At 38.5% G+C, this 19,191-nt stretch overlaps 1 protein-coding gene across 4 annotated transcripts in view; it reads right to left on the reverse strand.

The window, feature by feature from the left end:
- Positions 1 to 1,209: 1,209 nt before the first annotated feature.
- Positions 1,210 to 19,191, reverse strand: part of NUP153 (nucleoporin 153) — a 63,944-nt gene continuing 45,962 nt past the window's right edge. For all 4 annotated transcript variants that reach the window (XM_031435161.2, XM_010980103.3, XM_031435160.2 and 1 more), the window contains 6 exons: positions 16,348 to 16,542; positions 13,838 to 14,719; positions 11,036 to 11,392; positions 10,088 to 10,360; positions 2,912 to 3,080; positions 1,210 to 2,584 (listed from right to left, as the gene is read on the reverse strand). In XM_031435161.2, coding sequence (XP_031291021.2) covers positions 2,500 to 2,584; positions 2,912 to 3,080; positions 10,088 to 10,360; positions 11,036 to 11,392; positions 13,838 to 14,719; positions 16,348 to 16,542 — 1,961 coding nt within the window. In that variant the 3' untranslated portion in view covers positions 1,210 to 2,499. The remainder of the gene's footprint in view (positions 2,585 to 2,911; positions 3,081 to 10,087; positions 10,361 to 11,035; positions 11,393 to 13,837; positions 14,720 to 16,347; positions 16,543 to 19,191) is intronic.

The following is a 19,191-nucleotide window of genomic DNA, read 5'->3' on the forward strand; positions in this document are numbered from 1 at the left end:
GCTTCAGATGGTGGAACAGAAGCACATGGAGCTCTCCCTCTCCCACAAATGTATCAAAAATACATCTACGTGTGGAATAATTCTCACAAATACCTACTGAACTCTGGCAGAAGAGATCTTACACAGAAGAGCTACAAGAAAAATCTTCACGTAACTAACTGGGTAGGAGGAAAAAAACACATTTCAAGTAATAAAATCCTAATTACATTAACAACTTCAGGAAAGAAATTTGCAACAAGTACTCACAGCTAGTTTACAGACTTATTTCCGTTGTCTGAATTGTACTTTTTCTTAATGCCCCAAACTGTAAGTTAATCAAAACAACCTAGGACTTAAAAAAGTGGTGTGCGCTTATTTAATGATTTTTGGACCCTATCTAGACCCAGTGAGTCATGAATCTCTGGTGAGGAAGACCTAGCATGTACATCTGACACACCACCACCACCAAGCACGCTGATGTGCACTGAGAACGGGCGACCGTGGGTGACCCTCTTCTGAAGCAACCAAACTGTATAAACATACCTGGTTATTCAATCTTTCTGCGTACGGTTTTCTTACCTTTGGAGATTATTTTCAGTTAAATTCCTCACTGGTCCAGCATGAGAAAGTGGGCTTTTATTGTTTTCTTGCCATCGTGTTTCCCCTTCTTCCACAAACAGCACTCGACTTCCACTTGTGTACGGAGCATGGAACCCAAGCCTGGCTGTGGCTGCCGTTAGAGCCGCAGGGAGTGGGTCAGCAGTGGGTCTGCAGCCTGAGCCAGTCTGGTAAGGAGATACCTCTGCTGGGCTAAGTCAGGAAGGTTTGAGGATGGAGCTGCTACCACGAATATATTCTACAGCTGCCACGTGCCGCCCGAGAGTTACAGCAATCAAGATGAAAACGCAAGTCCTAAATCCCGAATACAGCCCTAAACATTTTAAAGTTCTGAATTTAGACTCAACCAGAAGTGTAGCAAAATAAAGTCGCCACAAAATAGCTGTACATTCAAACTGAAGACTAAGATTATCAAATGCTGTCCCAAGAGCTCCTTTATGGACCATAGGAGAGAAATCTAGTTAAAAAAAAAAATTTGGTAAAATAATCCAAAAGAAATTCCACAAAGGGTCACTGAAGTTTTGGGGGGTTTACTTTGGGCATGTGCCTCTAAGAACTCGATCAAGAAACATTGTCCAGTCACCTATCAAGGAAGATACAAGTACAAACAGAAATGGTTGTGTGTGTTTATTTTCAACTTTTAAAAAGGTTTGTCACTTTATATGCAAAGTAGGCATGATTCCTAGCACCAGACAAAAAGCAGGCTACCTTCTGACACTTCTCCTTCACTTAGGAGTTGTCCCAATCACTTCAATGTATTCTTTGGAATTTCTCTTCTGACCACTGTAAACCTTTATAAAAAGGTTTCCTTTCATTAACACTCGTACCTTCACTAGGAGTTAACACTAGAACAAAAAGTATTTCATAATTTTTTATTGATGGCATTTATCCCATGGTTTAACATGTTAATTATACTGTAATAAACATGGCTTTAATATTAAACTTTTCCTTATTATCCAAAGTCACCACAGTCCATTTCAGTAAATATAAAAATATATGCTTAATACTTTGTACAATACTGGTTTTTGGTCCAAACAAAACTGGATCAGAAAAGCCAATAAATTCACTTTAAGAATCCCCAATTTTTTTTTAAAGATTTCCAAATGGATTTAGGCAACTTTGAATAATGGGATTTACATAATAAAATCTGAGACAAGACTAAACAAACAACAAAAAAATTTTCTAACACAAAATTAAAATTTCAAGTTCACAGATTTATGTTATGCCAAAAAAGTACAGAAACAAAATTGTATTTACACAAGTTTCATAATAAAATAATGAAAAAGGCAAGACAGGTGATAGTCAGAAGAATGACAATATAGAAATAGCATATAATTATTAAATGGAGAATGAACTAGATCTAACAAGTCCTTACCACGGACCATTCTTTAATCAGGCTTCTTCTATCAGAAAATTTTAGTGCACAATACACCCAACTCACTCACTTCACACATACACCAGCACAAACTCAGCATAGAAATCATTCATTTCAATATCCTCTAATCTATACAGAATTCCTCAGATATAATTACAATTTCGATGCGTTCCACAAACGCATGTCAACGCACACATGGTGCAGACGAAGAAGTCTATACAAAGCCATTCTCCACGCAGGCTCTATCCTGGGTTCAGCCAGCCTAGGCCAAATCAGTGAATAATCTGTTGGATCATAAAATATTTTTGCTGAGAATCAGTCACCAGTCTAGCTATTATTTTTTAAAAAGGAGGTGGGAGAGGTGAGGTTGGGGCTTCTGTAAAGAAAGAAAAAGGAGGAGAATTCCACAATTAAAGAAGTCCTGGGGCAGATCTGAGTTCAGATAACCCAGCACACAGTACAAGTCAGTATGTGAAAGCAGGCCACCAGCTGTTGTTAGAACGGTGTGGACACCACCACCATGACCTTTATTTCTTGCGTCTAACAGCAGTCTTTATCTTGCGACCAGAAACTGAAGTTCCAGAAGAAGAGAACACATTCTTCCCATTTGACCTGTGAAAAATAAAAACTTCATAATGTGACGTGATGCTGAGAAAATTTCACAATCATAGTAAGTGTGACCAGTAACGGGGAACACTGTTAAAGCAAGCAGTGCTTTCTGTTCCACGTGACACCCTCAACATCCACCCCCCCCCACACACCCTCCTGCTGTTTTTCTCAGGCTACGATCCTCCACAATTGTAACATGGTACACTGATCAAGAACATACTTGATTTTACCTGAACTGCACAGCACCTTGGTGATTTTAAAAACACACATGCTGAAATACACGTACATGCCCTCATCATGTTAAATTCTCCATTTCAACAGTTTTCTTACCCCACAGTAAACACCGCTGGAGATGGGTTAAATGGAAAGCCCCCCGAGCCGGAGGGCTGGGCCGAGGCTGCAGGTGTGCTGGGATTTGCACCAAATGTGAATACTCCTGACGGATTATTGTTTGTGAAATTGAAACTTGTAGTGCTGCTGCCAAATTGGAAAGCAGAACCTATAATAGAAGCAGAAGAACTTCATTAAGGTAAAAACGTTCAATTTCCTAGTAATGACTCAGACCTTTAAATACAAAAACAGGTAAAGGGTTAAGCTCTCTTATGGTCACTTAAAGAAAATTAAAATTAAGTATTTTCTCCATTGTCACATGGTACATACCTGACACCCTCCAACAACTGACCCAGCTTACCCATGACCGAGGGGAAAGGGCAGAGTGGACTTCCGGTTATAAAGATAGCAAAGTCAACAAACACAGCTCTATCTTCTGCAAAAATTATGTTACGGTAACAATAAAGGGATTTTTACAAAGACAGGGAAAGAGGAGACAAGAGCACCACATTTAGAAGCTGGGAGGTCGGCTGGAGCCGGACACAAAACTAGCAGCAAGGGAGAGCCGCAGGAGCCACGCCGCTGACACTGAGCATTCTCAGAAGTGCAGGTTCCAGGTTCTTCTCCAAGTGAGAAGAAAGGGGTGACTGGAAAAACAAGGGCGGAGGGTAGAAAACCCATTTAAGAAGCAGATACCCAGGTCAATGCCTCCCCAGCACCAAACAGGATGATAACTGGCCCCCTCGACCTCAGCAGAAGAACAGAACTTCCGTCTCTAGAGAGACCCCTGGACTGGGGCAAGGGGACCATACTGAGGAGAGGAGGAGGATGAGGAGGCGGATGTGATGAATACTGAGACCTGCAGCCCCCCTCCCGGACTCAGCTCCCAGAGGACTGTCCATCGGGAGTGCACGTGCCCTCCAGGCAGGAGGCTGGAGGGACCTACCTTCTCTGTGGAATCTCACAGTCTAAAAGGAAAGACCTAAAGACACTACCATCCAGGTCTCCCCAGGCAAACAGGCCAGGTAAATAAAGCTACAACGACTTTCAAGATCTGTAAGCCCTATCCATGTACAAAGAATGATCAAGGGGTATATACTTAGGTGCCCTGCCCTGATAAAAAAAAAAATTACACAAAAATAAAACAAACAAAACCCCCAAATAACCAAATTTAAAAATATGCAAACAACTTGCATAGACATTTATCCAAAGAAAACATACAAATAGCCAACTGGTGTATGAAAAGATGCTCGCCCTCCCTGATCATCAGGAATATGCAAATCAAAACCACTAGGAGGTGTCACGTCACATCCCTCAGAATGGCTATTACCAGAAAGATAGGAAATAACAAGTGCTGGCAGGCTGTGGAGAAAGGGGAACTCTTGTGAATTATTGGCAGGAATGTAAGTTGGTGCAGCCACTATGGAACAGTATGGAGGTTCCTCAAAAACTGAGAAATTAAAAAAAACAAAAACAAAAACTTAGAAATAGAACTGTCTTATGATCTAGCAATCCTATTTTGGTCATTTACCCAAAAGATTTGAAATTTGGACCTCAAAAAGGTACAACTCTCTTATTCACCGCAGCATTACTCACAATGGCCTAGACACAGAAACAACCTAAATGTCCACCGACAGATGCAGAGAGAAAGAAAAACTGTATATTATTAATCTTGGAATATGGGAAATCCCGGACGCGTCTAGAGGACATAGATGTTATGCTAAGTGAGACAAGCCAGTCACAGATGAACATGTACTGCGTGACTTCACTGCCATGAGGTCTAAAACAACCCAACTGCGGAGGGCTGGGAGAAGAATGGTGGCTGTGGAGGAAGGGAGCTGCTATTCAGCAGGTATGAAGTTTCAGTTCTGCAAGAGATCTGGGGCAACGTCGTGCCTACAGTCCACAATACTGCCTTGCGTGCACTTCGTTTGTTCACAGGAGAGACAGATCTCACGTTAAACATTCTTACTACAATTTACAAACAACAACAACAGACCCCACCAAGCACTGCAAGTCAGGAAGCACTAGACACTTGAGGAAAGTGTCTCATAAGACGAAAACAATAATAAGAAAAAGAGGAGAAAACTAGCTAAGCAAAAGCATTAAGAAAAAACAAGCAAAGAAAACCAACCTCATCATTAACATCCTTAAACAATCAATAGGTAACAATTCTAAAACAGAAGCAGAGGATATAAAAAGGAAACATCCACAGAGAATAGAGGACCATTTGGAAATTAAAAAGTAATACTAGCAGAAGTAAAAATCTCAATAGGTGTGGTTAAAGACAAATTGAAGAAATCTCTCCAGAAAGTACAACAAAGACAAAAAGTGGAGGGAAAGGGGAAAGTTAAAAAAACAATTTTTTTAAAAGCCTATATGGGGGTTGGAGGAGACAGAGCAATTCTGAGAGCCAAAATGTCCACAATGGAGAAATGTTTTCAAAATTACGAAAATGATTTCCAATCTAAATCTACATTCTACCAAAATGTTACCAAGCATGGGGGCAGAATAAAGATCCTTCCAGAAATGCAAGGTCTCAAAATTTTCTTCGAGTCCTTAAGAAAGATAAACACTCTCAAAACAAGGGAATAAGAAGGAAGAAGACATGATATCCAGGAAACAGATTCCTGTAAGAGGAAGCTAAAAGGAATCTGTTAGAATGGTTTTTAAAACGAGATCCCCAAGACCACAAACAGCAGGCCCAGGAAGCCCAGTGGGAGGAACAGGTTAAAAATTATGTGAAGACCACCATCACCCTGATACCATAACCAGACAAAGATATCACGAAAAAAGAAAATTACAGACCAATATCACTAATGATCACATACGGAAAAATCCTCAACAAAATATTAGCAAACCACATCCCAGAATACATTAAAAGGGTCATATACCATGAACCCCAGGAATGCAAGGATTTTTCAATATCCACAAACCAATGTGATACACCACGTTAACAAACTGAAGAATAAAAATCATATGATCATCTTAATAGATGCAGGAAAAGCTTTTGACAACATTCAACATCCATTTGTGATAAAACCTGTCCAGAAAGTGGGCAAAGAGGGAACACACCTCAACATAATAGAGGCCATATTTGACCAACCCACAGCTAACACCATACTCAACTGAAAGCATTTCCTCTAAGATTTAGAACAAGACAAGGGTGCCTACTCTCATCACTTTTATTCAACATAGTATTGGAAGTCTTGGCCACAGCTATCAGAGAAGAAATAAAGGGAATCCAAACTGGAAAAGAGGACTGTCATTGTTTGCAGAAGACACAGTATTATACATAGAAAATCCTAAAGATTCCACCAGAAAACTACTAAAGCTCATCAATGAACTCAGTAATGTTGCAGGACACAAAACTAATATATAGAAATCTGTTAGATTTCTATACTCAATAATGAAATATCAGAAAAAGTAATTAAGGGAACAATCCCATTTACCATCGCACCAAAAAGAATAAACTATCTAGGAATAAACCTACCTAAGGAGGTAAAAGACGTGTACACGGAAAACTCTAAGACGCTGATGAAAGAAAATGAACACAAATAGATGGAAAAATATACCATCTTCATGGATTAAAAGATGTAATATTGTTAAAATGACTACACTATCCAAAGCAATCTACAGATTTAATGCAATTCCTATCAAGATTTAATGCAATTCCTATCAAAATACCAAGGGCATTTTTCACAGAAACAGAATAATTTTAAAATTTGTATGGAAACACATAAGATCCCAAATAGCCAAAACAATCTCAAGAAAGTACAGAGCTAGAGGAATAACACTCCCTGGCTTCAGACTATACTACAAAACTACAGTAATCAAAACAGTATGGTACTGACACAAAACCAGACACACAGATCAATGGAACAGAGCCCAGAAATAAACCCATACACTTATGGTCAATTAATCTATAACAAAGGAGGCAAGACTATACAGTGGAGAAAAAACAGTCTCCTCAATAAGTGGTGCTGGAAAAACTGGACAGCTACATGTAAAAGAATGAAATCAGAATATTTTCTCACACCGTTTATAAAAATAAACTCAAAATAGATGAAAGACCTAAATGTAAGGCCAGAAACCATAAAACTTGAAGAAAACGCAGGCAGGACATTCTGACATAAATCATAACAAAATTTTTTTGGCTTTATCTCCTAAAGCAAAGGAAATAAAAGCAAAAGTAAACATATGAGACTTAATTAGATTAAAAGCTTTTCTACAGAAAAGGAAATCATCAACAAGATGAAAAGACAGCCTACTGAACGGGAGAAAACACTTGCTAATGATATGACCAATAAGGGATTAATATGCATCATATACAAACAGCTCATACAACTTAACATCAAACAATTCCAAAGACCTGAACAGACATTTTTCCAAAGAAGATATACAGATGGGAAACAAGCACATGAAAAGATGCTCAACATCATTAATCACCATAGAAATGCCAATTGTAACTATAATGAGGTATCACCTTACACCTGTCACAATGGCTATCATCAGAAAGGCCACAAATAACAAACAGCGCAGCCACTATGGAAAACAGTATGACAGTTTCTCAAAAAACTAAAAATAGAACTACCATGACCCAGCAATTCCACTCCTGGGTATATATCCCAAAAGACCTAAATATACTAATTCAAAATGATACATGTACCCCAATGTTCACAGCAGCACTACTTACAGCTGCCAAGATATGAAAGCAACCTAAGTGTCCATCAACAGATGAACGGATGCATACACACACAATGGAATACTACTCAGTCAAAAAAAGAATGAAAATTTTGCCCTTTGCAACATGGATGGACTTCGAGCATATTAAGTGAAGTTAATTTAAGTCAGACAGAAAAGGACAAATACTGTATGGTATCACTTACACGAGGAATCTAAAAAATGAAATAAACACTATAGTGAATATAACAAAAAGGAAACAGACTCACAGATATAGAGTATAAACTAGTGGTTACCAGAGGAGGAGGAGTGCAAAATAGGGGTAGGAAATTAACAGGTACAAACTATTCTGTATAAAATAAGTAAGCTACAAAAATATATGGTACCACAGACGGAATACAGTCAGTATTAAATGGAATATAACCTTTAAACATTGTGTACATCTGTAACTAATATAATATTGCACATCAACTATCTCAATTAAAAAAAACTAAAAACCAGCCCAAAAACTTTTTTAAAAACTATGTGAGAAATTTTTACCAGCCAATGTCCTTCAAATAATTGAGATGAGATCTAAACAAATAGGAGAAGAAAATGTTAATAAAAAGAGGGAATCACTGATGCTGGAAAAAACCAAAATTCTGTACAGGAAAGAAAATCACAGTACATCATACAGCATTTGTATATGCAGCACACTGATCTAACCACACAGTGTCACTTGTAATAGGACTGAGGGCAATGCTACCTCTGTGAAAGAAAGCTAAACTCTAATTCCATAATGGGAGGAGAAAAAAACATATTTAAAAATCCTGACTAAAATGGTTAACATGTCACAAAACAGGAGAAATTTTGCTATATGTACTAACTGACAAAATACTAATATCCAGAATATATAAAGAACTTCTACAAATCAATAAGCAAAACAATCGATTATAAAAACGGCCCAAAAAACTTATAAAAAGAACTCACAAAAAATGAAATCAAGTAGAGTTCAAATATGAGAATCCTCATATAATGCTGATAGGATGTGAACTGGCACAAGCCATTAGAAAAAGTTTGTTATCTTCTGAAGCATAAGATGCATGCCTTTTAATTCACAATCCCTTTCCCAGTGTACACCTTACAGAAACATACATGCGTGTCCCAAAGCACATACACAAGAGTGTGCAGAGCCAGAGCTGCATTCCCTAGTAGCTAAGAATAACTCAAACATTCATCAACAGTATATAGATAAAATGTGGTAATATTCAACAGCGATGCTTTACTCTACTGCGATGAAAATGAACAAACTATACACAATAACATGGATGAACCTTAGAAATTAGACAGTGAAAGAAGCAAGAATCAATACAGGGGGAAGGTACAGCTTAGTGGTAGAGCGGGCACTTAGCACACATGAGATCCTGGGTTCGATTCCCAGTACCTCCGTTGAGTTTGAAAATTAATAATAATTACTAAATAAACCTAACTAACCCTCCCCCAGAAAAAAGTAGTTTAAAACAAAATTCTCAGGGGAGGGTATAGCTCAGTGGCAGAGCACATGCTTAGCATACATGAGGCCCTGAGTTCAATGCCCAGTACTTCCAGTAAAAATAAATAAATAAACCTAATGACCACCTCCCACCCCCCAAAAAAAAGAAAAGAAAAGAAAAAGAAAAACAAAAGACTGAATACAGAAAGATTCCATTTATACAGTCAAAAATCAGGCAAAACTGTATTTTCCAGAGATGTACGTATTGGCAATTAACCTTAAATAAAACCCAAGAAAAGTGATGCCCATAAAAGCCAAGATACCACCAGAGCAAGGAAAGAAGAGAGGAAAGTGAACACAAGGGCTACAGAAGGGGTCCCTGGGGTGGTCACAGAGCATTTGCTTCAGTATGACACTGTTCATTTGTGTTTCATGCTTAGTTCTAAGTGAGGTTGTATTTCACAATTAGAAAAATACACATAGTGCAATTTTGAGGAAATATATCATCATAATACAATGTGATCAACCATATTAAAAAGGCCACAAGAATGTCTGTTTAAATATGCAAATCAAGTGAAAGGCTAGCAACATCAGACAGAAAGTGCCATGAGGCACCTCGGCCAGACTGTCCCAGGAAAGGGCAGTGGAGCTGCGGTGCAACTTTCTGAAGTAAATTCAATCATGAAGAGGATTAGAAAATATAGTTCAAATCTAGACTAGTGTGCCCCAAAATTTAGATGGGGAGAACCAGGATTGAATGAATCCCGTAGCTAAATCAAAGAATGAGAAATAATTATATTTTAATCAAACACTTTAATACCTTAAAAATGCTTAATTGTGTGAAAGTTGGGAATGTTGTTCACAGGTAAATCCAAACATATATGTCTCTATTCTGCCAAGTAGAGGAGATGGTTAAAAACAACAAAAAAAGGACATGCATAGTTTCAAAGTTCAAAGAAACAAATGTTAAGACATACAGAACCCAAGTATGAATACAAACTACATCACTACTACATACTTACTGGAATTAGGAGCTGTTCCAGAGCCAAACGCAGACTGACCAGGCTGCTGCCCAAACACAGGAGGTTGGCTACTGCTGGACACCGTCCCAAAAGTAGGTGGTGCAGGCTGAGAACCAGCAGAAAATAATGCTGCTGAAGACGACATGGATCCAAAGCCTGGGAGATTAGGCTGGCTGGCACCTTGACTTTGTCCAAATGTTGGGGTCTGGTTAGCACCAAAGGCTGGACTGGCAGATGGTGCTGAAGGTCCAGTGCCAAATACAAAGGAGGATCCTAGAGGCCCACAGAAACACTGAGTCACCACGATGGCTAAACTGAGATAATCCTCAATCAAGAAAGCTCTATGAACTGAAAAGCAAATTTCAAGCTTCTTTTTAGACTTTTACCTTGTTGACCAACTCTCATCAAGACAAGTTCTGAATAATGATTAAGAATACAATTCTCTCTACCGTGATTTAATAAAACCATACAGAATCCATACAAACAAAAATTTCTATTAACAAGACTCCTACCTTGGAAGCCAAAATTTTTTAGGCAAAGAAATATATGTAGGAAGACAACTAATCTCCCACCAGAAACTTAACAGACTGCAGAAATCAGCTAATGTTGTGATCGTGTATCTACTGAGTAATGAGAACTATTGTCTAATAAAATAATCCCCAGCATCTGGCTATTTACAACTTAATATTTCAAAAAAGAATACTTGGAAAACCTAACGATTACATTCCTAATGAGATTAGAAGAACCACTTCCAAGAGTTAATTGAATTAAACTTGAACACAAGATGTACATTATTCCACATAATGAATAATCACAACATCCCAGGTAGAGATGATCCAAAGGCAGCCACGCTCTTCTGTGGAAACCTGCTATATCATCTGCAAAGAGCTGATCTACTTATAATGAAAGCCAATGCAACTACAACCTTTTTTTCTTTTTTAAATGTACCTGCAGAGCTAGATGTAGTTGTAGCTCCAAAGTTGAAACCAGAGGTTGCAGTGTTATTACTGCTGCCTCCTGGACCGAAGATAAATGGGGTGACAGCTGTACCACTGCTCGACGTGGTTGCTGGTTTGCTCTCTTGAGAAAACAGCAAAGACTGAGATGTACTGGACTCGGCAGAGTTACCAAAGGCAGAGCTGCTCACAGGATTGCTGGCCTGTCCAAACACAAAGGCATGCACAGGCGCACTGGAGGTCGAGGTGGAACTGCCAAACAGGCCGCCACTAGCTGAAGTGGCTGGTGTACTTGAATTAGAGGAATTGTTGTTCAAAAAACTAAAAACTGGCTTTGCTGGACCTTGATCTGCAAGACAGAAATTAAGAAATAAACAAAAATCTTTAAGAACAAGTAATGCCAGAAAGCATTTTTTCCTACCCTAGAGTCTAAGAGCCTGTTGGAAAACAGAATCGTTAATTGTTCTTACAGGTCCGTTCACTGAATAGATGTCTGTCATATTAAAGTTTGATGTAGTTAAATACATTCATCTTTTCTTTTATGGCTTATGGATTTTCTTACATAGCAAAACCTTCAGCATTCAGATTAATTAAAAATATTCCTTAAATCCAAATCTAACTTGATATTGTATTTGGATAGCAAATTCCGAGAGTGGGAGATAGCTATACCTTTATAAATTTGATTCTGAAATTTATGTTAGCAAGATTGTAATTTCCATTTATCTTAATGGGATCCGATTTTCTCTGCAGCCTTCATTGACTAGTGTACCCTCTGTTCACTAATTTCTAACTCTACTTTTATGACACATTAAACTTCCAAATATATGTATCTTTGTTTTCTCTAGTTACTGTTACCAGACTCTTTTAGATATTGTAGCTTTGCAGTATGGTTTGATATTAGTAGGTCAAAACTGACCACATGTCTGCCCTTCTACCCAAAATTTCTTTTCTGATTGAAGTATAGTCAGTTACAATGTGTCAATTTCTGGGGTACAGCATAACGCCCCAGTCATGTATATATATATATTTGTTTTCATATTCTTTTTCATTTACCCCAAATTTCTTGTCCACTTTCCCCTCCATATGAATTTTAGAATTCGCTGAAGCTTGTCAAGTGCCACAGAAATTCCTCTAAGTGGAATTATATTGGGGTAAGATGGGGAGTAAAGGATATTCTCATTCAGAAATAGGTGTAAAATATGTGTATTTTTTGTTCTCTTAATTATTTAAGCATGTTGCAGGTTCTGTTGATACTATAAAATACAAATTGTAAATCTTAGAAAATACAAATGAGGTATGTTGTCCAAATATTTATTACTGATTGGGAGGAAAGCTATTGATTTTTTATACATTGACCCTGAATCCAGCTACCTTACTGAAGACTTTTTTTTAAAACTTGTTCCAATAATCTCAGTTCCAATACTATCTACCAGACGGAGCTCATCACATTATGGTATGGGTATGGATAGAATTTACGTAAAATGGAGCATGCTGGCTCACTTTCAAGTTGTAATAGGAAGGTTAAAAATGTCCATTTCAATGGAAACAGTATAGTGATACCACAAATACATTTGATGAGACCCATCTCATTTTTATTCTTTTCTAAATAATAATTTATAAATTAGTTTTTGTTCTCTTTGAAGGGTGTTTTTAAATTTTCAAGTAAAAATTTTATAGACAAAAATGGCTCACATCTATGTACTGAATTCCACACAATTTCTTTTCAGGTTAATTCTTCTTTTTTTTTGCGTTTCCAGTTTATTATACAAAAGTATTCGTGGGTGTTCAACTTTTGATTATTTGCTTGTCTGAAAAAAACATCTGTATGTTGCTCTTATGTCTGATAATATCTGGCTGGTTTCAGAATCCTAGGCTCAAGACCATGTTTTCACTGTGAGGACACTGCTCTACTGTTTTTAGTATCTGATGTTACAAACTAGAGGGCTGATGCTAACCTGATAACCTATTTATTTGTGACAAACTGCTCTTCTCTCTCTAAAAGCATTCAGGATTTTGGCTTGGGTGTCCTAAAAACTGGTCTTTGTCAATGAACAGGTCATTTCCATTTTTAAGACCAGTGTCTTTCTTCCTTTACATCTAGGAAATTTTCTCTGTCACTTCTTTGATATTTCCTCCATACTGTTCTCATTTCTTAAGACCCTCCTATTTCAATGGAAACTGTGGATTCAGCGTAGATCCATCTCTGTTCTTTTGCATTATTCTGGGAAATCCTACTTCACTAATCTGATTATCAGCTATGTGTTTTCTGCTACTCAGTCCACACAATGATTTTATTTCACCAACTGTTTTTAACTTTAAAAAATGTTATTTCATGTTTTCTTCAGGATTTTAGTTTTCATAATCACCTCTATTTCTCAGGGATTTATTATATTTATTGTCTATGTCCCTTAAGTGCCAGATGATGTGTCTCTATTTGTAAATGAAGGCCTGTACATTAAGATTTTATTAGTTAGAAAGTATTTCATGAGCTTAAGAAAAAAAATACCTATTTTCCTGAATAGTATTTGTCAACTCTGATTATAAAGGCCCAACAGAAGGGAGAAATATATACACGCAAACATGGTGGGCTTTCTATTAAAGCTGTGTTTCTCAAAACTGGATCTGTAGATAACTTCATCAGAACTCGGGGAGTTTGGAGCAGTTGAAACTGAAAATCCTCAGCTCCTTCCCAGAGTTCTGTTACTGGTGCTCTCTCAAGTATGTACACCATTCCTTGATTTGCTGCATTTGTTCAGAGATCAAGGACACCTTGTAAAAAATGTGTAGTACTTACCAGCAGTAGTACTGGTCTGAGCTCCAAAAGCAAAAGAGGGCTTTGCTGGCTGTTCAGAGTCCTTCTCCGATGGCTTTGTCATATTGAAACTAAAGGTCGTCTTGGAAGAGCCCTCATCTTTGGTTTGCTCTGAATTCCCAAAGGAAAACACTGGTTGACACTTTGGCTCTTCATTATCAGGTTTCTTTCCAAACACTAGAGAAGTAGACGTGACAGGCTCTTGCTGTTTCTCTTCTGTCCTTCCCAAAACAAACGAGGCAGATGGCAGGGGGGCAGGGTCCACGCTCCCAAAAGTGAACCCTCCTTTGGTGGCAGGTGTTTCTTCTTTTTTTGCTTCTGACGTCTTACTCGTGAAAGGAGCCACTGAGACACTCTTGGTATCTATGGTTCCAAAACTGAAGCTGCTCTTGCTCTCAGAGGTCACTACGGTGTCAGTAGCAGCAGGGGGAGGGTTAATGACACCTGAACCAAAGCTAAAGCCTGCAGATGCAGATTTAGGCAGTTCCTCTTTCTTTTCTTGCTGCCCAAGATTAGACACCCCAAACTGAAATGGAACTAAAGAAGCTGGATTGCTTAAACCAGAAGGAAGTCCAAACTTAAAATTATTATCATTTTTACTGTCTTTTTTAACTTCTTCAGGTTTAGAATCAGATGCAATTCCAAATTTAAAATCTCCTATTGGTTTAGAAAATTTAAAGCCTTCATTCATGGGGTTTACAGACCCAGAATCTGATGACACCCCTACTTTGAAGCCTCCTTGATCTCCAAATTTAAAATTTCCAGTGCTTGTTAAAGTCTGAGAGGGCCCAGAAGAGGAAGATGGGATACCAAATTTGAAGGCTGAGGTTGCTGGGTTTGAAGATGAGGAAGATGTGCCAATGCCTTCAAAAAGATAAAAAAACAAGAAGATATTGAGTTAATATTATGCTCCCAAACAAAATGCCAGTCTTGAAAAGCAAAGGGATACAGGAAGAACTCTGAAAAGGCCTATAGAAACAGCAGTAAGTAAGAACCAAGTCTCCCAACACTCAGCCCAAGAAGTCCATCCCAAGCCTCACAACCATACTGACGTGCCTCTTCCCCTCAGCCAGACCGGCAGAGATCAAACAAGTCTGGCCAAGGTGTGGCTGATGAGAGTAGGAGTAACAGACACTTTAAACAAGGCAGGTGGATGTGTAAATTAGCATAAAATTTGTGGGAGGCAAATTGTCAATATGTACCCCAAATTACAAACATATGCATACACCCTTTGACAAGCAAAATACAGCCAAGTCTTTATTTTTAAAGATAAACTCATGGACATGCAAAATGCCATAGGCAACCCAGACAGCTGTAAATGAAGAAGAAATGCCCAGGCTAACCCGTGGTAAAGTCAAGGGCAGGAAGGCAGTGTGGTATACAACCTTTCCTAGCCAGGTAGAGAGAAGTAAGACTACAGAGAGTAGAAGTGTATTTGCTCATTACGTGCATAAAGAAACTTCAGTTATAAGAAACTAACCACAGACAGCTATTGCCTTTGGTGGGAGAGGAAGGATGGAAAATAAGGCAATGAGGACAAGAGATGTATGTACTTTTCATTGTGAATCCTGTCATAATTTGCTTTTTAAATCTTGTGGATAAACGTGTTATTTACTCAGGAGCTAAAATTTTTAGCACCAAAGAGACAGAATTATATGAGCGGAAGTGATATTTTAAACGATGAAAATGCAAAATCAAGGTGTTCGGTTTCATAATGCTTTTTCATAGCAGAATAAACTAGAAGTGAAGCCCCCGAGTGAAGTGGCCCAGCACAGACATCATTCAGCGATGCCCAGTGTTTACCCATGGCTCTGCTCACCCGCGCGTCAGCAAGGACCGGCGCCGGCCCAGCTCCACAAGCGCTCTCCTTCAGATCCGCCCCTTGGATGACTACCCACCCCGCCTTCTTCCCCTAAGATACTTATTTGAAGAACTGTACCAGAATCTCAGGAGCAAATGGCTATCCACGTGGCCTCTGAGATACTCAAGTGATTATAAGACAAAGAGCTAAAAATAAAGATGCCAAAGACAGTAATTAACTAGTCATCACCTCTGCCTCAAAGGTATTCCAAGGCACTTCTGCCTCACAAGGTCGGATTTAAAGGTATGGTGATGACTGTACTTCAGGCAGGGCAGGTGGAGAAGGGATCAGGAGGTAACAGCTACAGAAGAGCTAAAGCAGACTTGAAAGCAGTGACCTTCTAAAACCCAAATGCAGTGTTTTTCAAACCAGTTGTAATCCATTCGTCATGCCATTAATCCAGTGGGCTGCAACCAGCACTGTCCTTCTAAAATGAAGAGAATAGAAAATATACTTACCTTCACTGCTGACCAGCAAATAATCTGACTTTAGAGTAACTCAGAGATAGATGTGAGCTAAAAGCACAGGATAAGACCTCGCTTATATGAATTTTCAATAGAGAATGAAGAATTTTAAAACCAAAGTTGTCTACAAAATGGACGTGTAAGGAGGCACTTTACCAACACCTTACCTTTGAACTCAGACTTGGTGCCTGGCTTTGCACTTTCACATGCCACACATTTGGTAGCATCTGCTTTGTTCTCCACTAGGCACACGTTACAGTCCCAGCTTCCCTCGGGTTTCTTGAACTTGTCCAATCCCAGGCAGCCTCCAGAAGACAGAGACACAGGGACAGTGCTGCTGCTTGAAGCAGGTACTGAACTTCCTAAAAAATTTTGGGGAAACAGGAAAATTCTAATTTACATGATGTCCATATCTCAGTGACACCACTAAGTCTAAATGTTCAAGTTTTATTAGTGTTTCCTATTAAGATAAGAGAAAATACAAAAAAAAAAAAACCCCAAAAAATCAGTACAGACACCTCAGATTTCTTTTAATCTTATAAATGAGCAACTCACACTCACCTTGCTCAATGATGAGTTCCCTCTTAACCCCAAGTTTGAATTGCCATGGTTTTTAAAAATCATGCTCTCAAATCAGAGCCTCAAAGACTAAATTTTCCTTCAGAATCTTTATCCAGTTTTCTTAAACAGCACAGCATTATAAAACATATGTTATAAATTGTAGACAATAGCCTAACACATAAAATACATAGCCCAGACCATTAATTTCAAGACTGCAAAGCTCAGATCTGCCTTTGAAATGACCATTTTTGCATGGAAGTGTTCCATTATCCACTTTGCAATTCAACCAACTATGTTCATGGCATTTCTGTTACAAGGTAGACATTTAACAGACATTTATTAAGCACCATAACGTTCTTAGGTTCTGAGGACATCAAGATGAATAAAATGGTGCTTCGCTTCTAAAGGTGCTCATGGTCTACAAAAGGGGAAAGTAGAACAAGCAGAAATACACAGCAGCACCACCACCAAGATGGAGAGTGACAAACGATCTAAACAAGAGTGAATGACTACAGGACAGGAGATGGATTCACTGAGGTGACATTTACATTTTTAAGCAGAACTAGCAACTTTGCGGGGAGCGGCGACACAGGAAGGACGGCTCAGCAAGGCACCGCTGCGTGAAGAAAGTGTTGAGAGTGGAGCCATTCATTCTGGTACCCCCACTTCTCTAAATGTTCTCCAAACTGCTGTCACTTCTCCCAGTTACCTGATCCATGGTTTACTAGTATGTTCTTGTCCCTCTTGCCAATAAAATTGCACCATCTTTCATCCACCGCCTTTCTCACAACTTCTCATCTACTCTGATGGTTTGAATCACCAACAAAACCATTTTCTGATCTGCACCTGCGACCCACACTTCTGAGTTTCATCCCTGTGGTATCTCTTCATTGGTGATTGCACTATCAACCCTGCTACCCCGGCTAGACGGCAATCTTCCCTTACATATCTCTCCGATCTACTTCATTCTCTTTCTGACCCTTCTATGGCTATTCTGGTTCAAGACCCCTCATCTCAGCCACCTTATTGAGACCTCTGGATGTGTTCCCTTGAAATCCACCCTTCTAGAAAGCAACCAGCACCATGTGGTATTTGTTTTTCTTCTCTGGTTACTCCTTTAAAAGATGAACTGTTCCAGTCTTATTCCTGCTACTCCCTTAAGTTAGCGGAGTTCAGTTTTAGGCTGTCTTCTGTATTTGCTCTGCTCGCTCACCTTACATCACCTTTACTCCCACGACTTATTGAAACCTATGCTGATGACTCCCAAATCTTTATCTCCAGCCCAGAGGTTCCACTATCAGTATATCCAAAGGCCTCGCACGTATCGGTCAACTTTAGCAGCTTGTAATTAACATGCCCTCAGCTGTACATTTTTACACCCCACCCTTATTTGATTTCATTAGTGTACATCACTACTATCTCTACCAATATTATTGATACAACTCCCTAATCTGTCCTCTGGTCTCCAAATTTTGTTGCCTTCCAAAATACCCTCCAAAAAGCCAATGAGTGATTTATTAAAAATATATTAACTGTATCATTTTCTGCTTATGATCGTTTGTCCTCTACAGGATAAAGATTAAGTTTTTAAATACATATATGAACTCCCCTTGTTTGTGTAATAATTTATTTTCTGACTCAGTTTTATTCTTCCATCAACTCAGAATTAATTTTGGTTTCCTGCATACATCAAGGGCTTTATTTATTTATTTAGGGGAGGAGGAGCCATGCCAGATGGGAAGGGAAAGGTGTTTCAGAATAAAGATTCAGAAATTTTATTCCTGTGGAGATGTCTAGTAGGAATTAGGAATATGGCTCACCCCTTGTGTTAAGACAAGGGGTCTAGGCCATTAACTCAAGAGCTTTCCATTGCAGACATAAAACCACACATCCATGAATAATGCAATAAAAATAGGAAGTATAATTCCCAGGATACTCATAACATGTTTTATTTCGTATCCATGTTACCATATATCTGTACCAAATAATTTTATAATAGCATTACAAAAACAGCAGTCATTTCCAAATGAATGAAAGATCAATGTAAAACTTCAGTAATTCTTTCAAAACTGAACAGAGAAATAGGAAAAACTCAAATCTAACTCCATTTTTCTGGCTGCCTAATAGAACTTTTTCATCAATGATTCAGTAATTTACTATCATTGCAATATCTCTGTCAGATAGCACATAGAGGTACAGGTATCACCATTAATATTCAGCCACAGCCTTTCCAAAAAGCAACATTATCTAACTCTTAATGAAACCATCCTTGGAAACAACTACTAGCCATCCTCACTTCTACTTAAAGAAACAAAGTAGTATTTTATTCTGTATAAACGTTTGAGAAAGACTGCCCTGTTCTAAGACCTTTGCATCTTTATTAGCCAACTTTGAAAATCATCATGAAAAGCAAGAAGTTTTGGATAAAAATGCATACAAAGAAGAGGTCA

The sequence above is a fragment of the Camelus dromedarius genome, chromosome 19, assembly GCF_036321535.1.
Source record: "Camelus dromedarius isolate mCamDro1 chromosome 19, mCamDro1.pat, whole genome shotgun sequence".
Taxonomy (NCBI): Eukaryota; Metazoa; Chordata; class Mammalia; order Artiodactyla; family Camelidae; genus Camelus; species Camelus dromedarius.